Source organism: Octodon degus, unplaced genomic scaffold (genome assembly GCF_000260255.1).
Source record: "Octodon degus isolate 3935 unplaced genomic scaffold, OctDeg1.0 scaffold00282, whole genome shotgun sequence".
NCBI lineage: Eukaryota > Metazoa > Chordata > Mammalia > Rodentia > Octodontidae > Octodon > Octodon degus.
In genome coordinates, this window is record NW_004524858.1 from 170,222 (window position 1) to 179,429 (window position 9,208).

The 9,208-nt window shown below is 36.7% G+C and overlaps 1 protein-coding gene across 1 annotated transcript in view; it reads left to right on the forward strand.

The window, feature by feature from the left end:
* The window catches only part of LOC101588350 (vomeronasal type-2 receptor 116-like), a gene marked incomplete at its 5' end in the record, with an annotated part of 52,739 nt that extends 44,367 nt beyond the window's left edge, over positions 1-8,372 (forward strand). Inside the window, 1 exon segment of the mRNA XM_023707223.1 lies at positions 7,468-8,372. Within this exon segment, the coding sequence (XP_023562991.1) occupies positions 7,468-8,372 (905 nt within the window).
* Between the last annotated feature and the right edge of the window lie 836 nt (positions 8,373-9,208).

A 9,208-nucleotide genomic window follows, 5' to 3' on the forward strand; every position in this document is an offset into this window, starting at 1 on the left:
TTATAAAGCTATAGTTTTTATTGAGAAACAAATAGCAATGAGACAGTTTCAAAACAGGTTAGTAGGACAGTTACAATAATTGTAAATTTATAGTTAAACTTTAATAGATTTGATGAAGACATAGATACAAAATTATTAAATAGTACAATTCCATGACTTAAAATGTGGTCATTTTTACACGTAAATGGATGTTTCATATGAAAATATAATATAAATAATTTCACATCAACATTAACTTCCGGGGCTGGGGAGATGGCTCAGTGGAATAAGCGCTTCCCTGGCAAGCACAAGGGCCTGAGTTCAAACCCCAGTTCCACCAAAAAAAAAAAAAAATTAACTTCCAATGTCAATATTCAAAAGAGAATAATTAAATGCTGTGGAAAAAAAATGAAAGATCTCCATAGTAGATGTTGACTAACAACACAAAAATATAGTTTTAATATACACCTATAGGCTTCAATGGTGATTAAATCCATAATGGGCAACTTTATAAGGTTTTTTACAAGTGCATGCTAATAAAGAATAGCACCAACTCCATTAGAGGAGAGTCCATTATTTGATGAGAAGCGTTAAAGTTTTGCACTGACTCCCAACACTGCCACTCCAAAGATAAATTTTGTAGTTCACCCTTCATATTGAAGTAAATTTAAATTGTGTTCCACATTCTAATATCATTGAAATACATGTACATGCATATATATTACATTTCAAACAATTGGGTTGATGAAATATAATTAAGTACAAAGTTTCTTGCAAAATAGAAATAAATGAAATACATAAAAAGATCATATTGCAATTAGACCTTTTGCAATTTAGAAACAAACAATGGTAGACATCCTCTTATTAAATTAGTGGCTGAAGGACAGTGTCTCAAACCTAAAGATGCCATTTACATGATACAGAGCAAACATAGCATTTTAAGATTAAACATTCGAAACAAAAAAAAATTAAAATTTTTCCAAGTGGCCAACACCACTGATATTATATTTGGGAATCTGGCTAATGCAATGTAGGCACCAAAGTTAATAAAAGCAAAAATTTCAGGTAAAAGATAATACCACTTGTACAACTTTTCAAAGACATAAATATGCAAGAGTAAAATTTCCGTGAACTATTAATTTATCTGCTGGTGACTGAATATAAAACTAATGTTAAAATATACTTCTTTATCTCATGCATGAAAGTCATTTGAAATTAAAAAGATTTATAATATTTAATTACAAGAGATTCCCAGGAATCAATTCTTTAGGTATTTAGAAAAGTGCTATCAATGGATTTTGCAAAAGCATTCCCAATAGCAAAACCAAAGCAAGTGGCTGTCTAAAGCGTGACATGGATAGAAGGACTCAGTGATGAAAGAAGAGCAGCTCTCTCCCACTCCATTTACTGACTCTATCAAAGTGCAATCAAAAAAAAAAGTACAATCAAAATTCCAGTATGTCTCCTCGTGAAAATTACTGCTTTCAAATGGTGGAAATTCTTCATATACAAGAAAGGAATTACTACTCATGTATGCTTTCCCTGGTACTTAGGAAATACTGTCGTGGTTTATTCATAGTTGATTGCACAGTGAATGAATATGAAGTACATTATCTATAGAAGATAGATATAGGTAGCTCTTTGTTCTTTGTGAAAAAAGATAATTGCACTTTTTAATTTTTATGAGAAAGAAATAGCAATGAGACAGTTTCAAAACAGGTTAGTAGGACAGTTACAATAATTTTTTTTCTTTTTTCTTTTTTCTTTTTCTTTTTTTTTTTTTTCGGAACTGGGGATTGAACTCAGGTCCTTGCACTTGCCAGTGAAGTGCTTATTCCACTGAGCCATCTCCCCAGCCCCCAGTTACAATAATTAATACATTGCATATTGTTTTCATAGTAGTTATTCAGAGTACAAGATGAAGACATGACATCTTATCTAAACACTATTAGTACAAATTTTTCTTCTCACTGAATTAAGAGAAGGTAGCTATATATCTATCCTATTTTGCATATACAGATATATATTTTTTCACTACAAAATGGTGCTTCACTTATTTCCCCCTTTTTTGTTTAGTCTTGTTGGAGATGGGTGTTCCACTGCCATTCAAACATTGTAGGTGCTTAACTTCAGCAAAATAATTCAATATAATCCACAAGTCCATAATATAAGTGGTTATCAGCACAACTGGCAATCTCAGAAGTTGTTGACTTGAGCCTTTTATAGTTCAGCATATTCATATGGCTTTACTTTTTTACATTGTGGTTATACTTTACTGCTGGATGGTTAAGACCAAGTTAAAGCAAGACCTATATAACAAAAAATATAACTTTTATATCTGACAAAGTCAGTAAAATCCCATCAGGATTGACCCTGAAACCATGTACATAGCAATTTGTAGATCTTTTGATAGTGCCAGCCATCTGGATGAATCACAACCATTGCTTGACCAATTTGCTCTCTGTGAAAGCCTGAGAGCATGTTTTCTCTCTAGGTGACTCTCTTTAGGATGCTATACATTGTCAATCCCTTTCCTCTGTGGCCCAATAATCTCCTTGAACAGAAAATTTGGGACACCACTGAGTTACAGGATATTACAGTACAGGTTCCCTTGGGTTCTGAATTCTCACTGACATTGAAGGGCAAGGGCCAAAATAATGGCTAACCTTGTAGCCCCTCTATTTCTCTAATATTTGGCCTGCAAACTTTAGTTGTCAAACATATCTAAAAGAGAAACTTAATAACATTATGACCCTGTAACAGAGGAGGTAGAGCTTAATATCATTGTCTGAATATCAAATGCCTTAGACATAACATAGAACTGGTATTTTCCAACAATCATTGATATTCTAAACTTTAAGTTCCTATAGAATGTGAAAAAAATTACTTTTTTACACAGAAATTTAGAAATTAAACCATATACAACATTGTAGCAGGACAGTCATATAAGATTTTTTTCTCGTCTCTTGTTTCCTTTTATTATCTTTTCTTTTAAACAATCATTTACTTGAGAGAGAGCATTGCAATAACTGATATGTTAGAAGCAGTACGCTTTTAGAAGACCAGAATGACAGGCATTCCAAGCATGGTTTTAGTATTACACATTGCTGACCTCAGTGCAGTTGTATAGTTCACAGATATCAGCTTATGTAATCAATGTGAGAATTCTACCAGTTAACTGCTACTTTCAAACACCTGATGAGGATTCTTGGGACCACTGCCTTAACCATCTTGTGTATATAAATGTGTGGTTTTACCCATGCCATTTTTTCTAACTTTTCTCCTTGCTCACTCTTTATTGTTTAATCCTTAAGTTCTCGCTTTAAATTTAACTCTGTTATACCATGCAATTTTTATTTCTTCTACTGACTTCTTACACTAGGGAAACTATATGATATTTACACATGTGGGTCTGGTTTATTTCACTACCGAGTATATCTTCAAGTGGCATCCACTTATATATGAAGTCTTTGAGTTAATTATTCTTTATAGCTGTGTAACACTCATTGTATAAAAACACCACATCTTTTTCATCCATTCCTCAGGTGACGGGCATTTTGGTAGTTTCCAAGATTTGTCTTTTAGGGCCAGGCAGATGGCTCAGTGGAATAAGCGCTTCCCTAGCAAGCACAAGGGCCTGAGTTCAATCCCCGGTTCCACAAAAAAAAAAAAAAAAAAAAAAAAAGATTTGTCTTTCGCAAATTCTGCTGCTATAAACATAGTCACACATATATCACTATGATATGATGTTTTTCAGATCTTTTGGGAAAAGTCCCAATAGCGGGATAGCTGGATTGAATGGGCTATCCAATCCTAGTCTTTATTAATTTTATTGAGAAACAGCAATGCGACAGTTTTCAAACCAATTAATATGACAGTTTCAATAATTAATACATTAGGGGGCCTGGAACTACCTCTGTTCTTTAAGTGGCTGCTTCCACAATGCTGGCAGCCTCAGGTTGCTGTAGTTCGATCCCCACAACACTCCAGCCATCCAAGAGTGCCCTGAAGGCATTCAACGAGCAAAAAAAAAAAAAAAAAAAAAAGTCCTTATTCCATTGGGGCTGGGGAGATAGCTCACTTGAATAAGTGCTTGCCTGGCAAGCACAAGGACCTGAGTTCAGTCCCCAGTTCTGAAAAAAAAAAAAAATTAATACATTGTGTATTACATATTCTTAGTGGTTATTCATAGTACAAGATGCAGACATGATACCCTGTCCAAATACTATTAGTATAAAACTTTCTTCTCATTTAATTAAGAGAAAGTATCTGTATGTCTATCTTGGTTTGTATATACAGATACAACATGGTCCTTCCTTTCTATCCCCCTTTTTTGTTCAGTCCTAGTCTTTTAAGGAGTCTCCACACTGATTTCCATGATGGTTGCGCCAGTCTACATTCCCAACAGCTTTGGGGAAGGGTTCCTTTTTCCCCACAGCCTCTCCAACATTTGTTGGGGTTTATTTCTTTATGATAGCCATTCTTTCTGGGGTGAGATGGTATCTCAGTATTGTTTTAATTTGCATTTCATGAATGGCTAGTGAAGTGGAGCATTTTTTCATGCATTTATTAGCTTCTAGTAATTCTTCCTCTGATAAAGCGTGGTCATCATCTAGGGGCTGGTGAGATGGCTCAGTGGTCTAAAGCACCTACTTAGAACAAGCTTAGCAAAGCACAGGGACCGTGGTTCAATCCCCCAGCAACACATGCCAGCCAGCCCCGCCCCCAGGTGGGCTGAGCTGGCCACACACACAAATAAATAAATAAATAAATAAATAAATAAATAAATAAAAACGTGGGCATCTCAGATGCCCATTTCTGAATTGGTTCTTTAAATTTTGATGCCCTAAATTTTTTACTTCTTTATACATTCTAGAGAGAAAACCTTTGTCTGAGTACTTATTAAGTGTTGTTCCAAATTTGTGGGTTGTGTTTTCACTCTGTTGGTAATGTCTTTTGATGTGCAAAAACTTCTCAATAAGAAGAGGTTCCAGTCGTTAATTCTTTCAAGTATTACCTGTGCAGTTTGATTTGTGTTCATGAACTCTGCCTACCCCGAGGTCAAGATTTACCCCTACTTTCTCTTCCAAGATATTCGGTGTTTCTGTTTTAATATTTACATCTTTAATCCATTCTGACTTTAGTTTCATGCATGATGATAGAGCTAGGTCAAGTTTTAGTTTCTCACCATGTTGAGAGACAGTTTCTCCAGCACCATTTGTTAAAGAGGCTATCTATCTTCCAGTAAGTATGTTTGGCCCCTTTGTCAAAGATAAGGTGGCTGAGTGTGTTTGTAGTTGCTTCTGCATCTTCTGATCAATTCCATTGACCCTCAGGTCTCTTTTTTTGACAAAACCATGCTCATTTTATCACAGTAACTTCATAGAATAATTTCAAGTCACAAATTATAATGCCTCCTGCCTTGTCTTTGTTGACCAGGATTGCCTTTTCTATTGTAGGTCATTTCTGGTTCTAAGTAAATTTTAGGAATGATTTCTCTGGGTCTGTGAGGTATGTTCATGGTAGTTTGGTAGGGATTGCATTTAATCTGTATAACAATTTTGGAAGTATGGCCATCTTCACAGTGTTCATTCTTCCTATCCATGAGCAGGGAATGTCTTTCCATTTTCTGAAATCCTCTACTATCTCTTTGTGCATAGTACTGTAATTTTCATTAAATAGATCTTTGACTTCTTTAGTTAGATTAATTCCTAAGTAATTTATTTTCTGTGGTCCTATTGTAAAAGGAATTAGTTCTCTAATTTCCCTCTCAGTGTCTTTGTTATCTGTAGAGGAACACTATTGACTTTTGGGTATTCACTTTGTAGTGTGCTATGCTACTGAATTTGTGTATTAATTCTAGTAGCTTCCTGCATGGAGTTTTATGAGTCTTCCAAGTTGTGTACCATGTCGTCTGCAAATAATGATAGTTTAACTTCTTCTTTACCTATTCTTATTCCTTTTATTTCTCTGTCTTGTCTAATGGCTATAGCTAATGATTCCATAACTATATTGTATAGGAGTGGTGATAGAGAACATCCTTGCCTTTTACCAGATCTGAGAATAAAAGAGTTCAGTTCTTCCTCATTTAGAATTATGTTAGCCATTGGGTTGTCATGGATGGCTTTTATCAAAATGAGGTAGAGACCATCTATTCCAATTTTCTGTAGCACTTTGAAAATTAATGAGATTCTTGGGTTTTTGAAACTAACAGTTAATTGGTAGGATTCTCATCTTGACTAACTATATATGCTGATTCCTGAACTAAGCAACTGCACTGAGGATAGCAATGTGTGATACTAGGGCCATGCTTGGAATGCCAGTCATTCTGGTCTTCTTAATGAGTGCTGCTTCTAATATCATATCAATTACTGCTGTACTGTCTCTCAAATAAATGTCTGTTTTTAAAAAGGGGTGTTAATGTGTGAAGTCGAGCAACAAGAAGAAAGATGTCATAGTACTGTTCTGCTACAATGCTGTATGTGGTTGGACTTCTAAGTTTCTGTGTAAAAATATGTAATTGTTTATTTCTACGTTTTTTACTATTTTTTTAATTTTTTCATATTCTCTAGGGACTTGAAGTCTAGCATATCAACAATTGGTGAAAGGTGCCTGTTTCATGTTGTGTCTAGTGTGCTTGATGTTCAGATAGAGAGTGATCTTTGGCTCAGCTGCCTGTGTTGTAGGGTAATAACATCATTGAGCTTCTCTTCTGGAGGGTTAGCAACTAAGGTTTGCAAACCAAGAATTGGAGAGGGAGAAAGGCTACAGGGATGCCAAAGATTTTGGCCCCAACCCTTCTGGTCAGTGAGGACTCATGACATAGGAGAACCTGTGCTGTGGCATCCTGCAACTCATTGATGTCCCCAATTTTCTAATCGGGGAGACTGTGGGGCCACAGAGGAAAATGAATGAGTGTTGGACTTTGTCAAAACACTTTTGTGCATCAAGTGAGGTGATGATGAGGTTTTTGGATTTAGCTCTACTGACATAGTGTAGATGTATGTATGTTGAAACATCCTTGCATCCCTGGGATGAATCCTACCTGGTCAAGGTCTATAATCTTCTTGATGATTTGTTGTGTTCCATTTGTTAGGATTTTAATGAAGATTTTTGCATTCATGTTCATGAAGGAGATAGGCCTGTAGTTCTCTTTAGATATAATTGTTCTTATAAGTACAAAAGATTAACAAGGAGAATAAATAATTTACCCTACCACTCCACATGGAAGATATTATCATTACTACAGAATATTTTCTTATAAAACATTCTTTTGAGGGCTGGGGAGGTGGCTCAGTGGAATAAGCACTTCCCTGGCAAGTGCAAGGGCCTGAGTTCAATCCCCGGTTCCAAAAAAAAAAAAAAAAAATTTGCATCTAGTAAAAGGCGGAGGGATAGTTGGCTCAAATAACTGAGAGATGCTTTGAGAGGGACCTGTGAAAACAAAGTAGAGAACTGCTACTGATGATAACTTGAACTTCCCATTAGATATGGAACAGTGCATGAAGTGTCCAGATCATCAGTATGCCAACAGTCAGAAAACACACTGTTTGCAAAAGCTCACAATTTTTCTGAATTATGAAGACCCGCTGGGTACAGTTCTGCTTGGTGCAGCCCTGAGTCTCACTGTCCTCACAGTTGTCATTCTTGGACTATTTGTAAAGCATGCAGACACGCCTATTGTGAGGGCAAATAACAGGGGCCTCAGCTACACCCTGCTCATCTCCCTCACCTTCTGCTTCCTCTGTTCCTTGCTCTTCATTGGCCGTCCCAGCACAGCCACCTGCATCCTCCAACAGACCACATTTGCACTTGTGTTCACTGTAGCTGTTTCCACTGTCTTAGCCAAAACCATCACTGTGGTGCTGGCCTTTAAGGTCACTGCCCCAGGCACAAGAATGAGGCAGTTGCTGCTATCAGGAGCACCTAACTCCATCATCCCCATCTGTACCCTGATCCAGCTCACTCTCTGTGGCATCTGGATGGGGACGAATCCACCCTACATTGACACAGATGCTCACTCTGAACATGGCCACATCATCATCGTGTGCAACAAGGGCTCCCTCACTGCCTTCTACTGTGTCCTGGGATACCTGGGCTCCCTGGCCATGGTGAGCTTCACTGTGGCTTTCCTGGCCAGGAATCTGCCTGACACCTTCAATGAAGCCAAGTTCCTGACGTTCAGCATGCTGGTGTTCTGCAGTGTGTGGGTCACCTTCCTGCCCATGTACCACAGTACTAAGGGAAAGGTCATGGTGGCCATGGAGGTCTTCTCCATCTTGGCCTCCAGTGCTGGGCTCCTAGGCTGCATCTTTGCCCCTAAATGCTTCATTATTTTGTTAAGACCAGAGAGAAATTCTTTGCATGGATTCAAAGACAAAATCAAATCTTGAAGGAAGTGTTCTTCTCGAGTTAAAAAATATTCTTTTATTCCTAGGCAGAAAACTTCTTAGTCAATGCTGCACAATTTTGTCCAACATATTTTAATTTGAAACATAATATGTAATGCAATAAAAATGAGATTTACCTCTTGTCTTATAGTCTTCTGAAAGCTACTAATTTCAATAATCAGTGTCTCAATTTGAAGTTTGTCTGGATGTTCTTCGTATTATTTGTATAATCAGCCATTTAGACTGGGCATGGTGGTGTGGACATATAATCCCAGCTCTTGGAAGGCTGTAAATAGGCGATAACTATGAGTCTGATTTACTAGTGAGAGCCTGAACACCCTATAGACCTTCCCCTAAAAATACAAATAAACAAATAAATAAATGTATAATCAGCCATTTAATCAATTTTGATGATATTGTTCACATACTTCTTTCAACATTGACCTCTCCAATACTTTTGCTAATTTTAAATCTTATCTTTTCTGAGTTGTTGCATGTTCCTGAGTCTCCTCATACATTGTACTGCTTTGTTTCTAAAAAGTATTCTGCTTTTAGTATGATGATAATGCTATTCTTTGATTTTTGGTTGTGTATGCCTCCATCTTACATCTTCAATATTCCTGAGGGTATTTTGCATAATTTCTTTCTCATGTGCCTTTAGAATACTCACGTTGACTGGTTGTAGGTATCATGAAACTCTCTTTCAGTTAACAAAGCAAGACACTGAATATGTATGTTAATGGGGGAAGAAATTCTTAGTGTACCCTAGTGGATCACCTACAGTAATCATTTTTTAATAAATTGGGATATATAGCCACATGTCCCTGCACTATTCATGT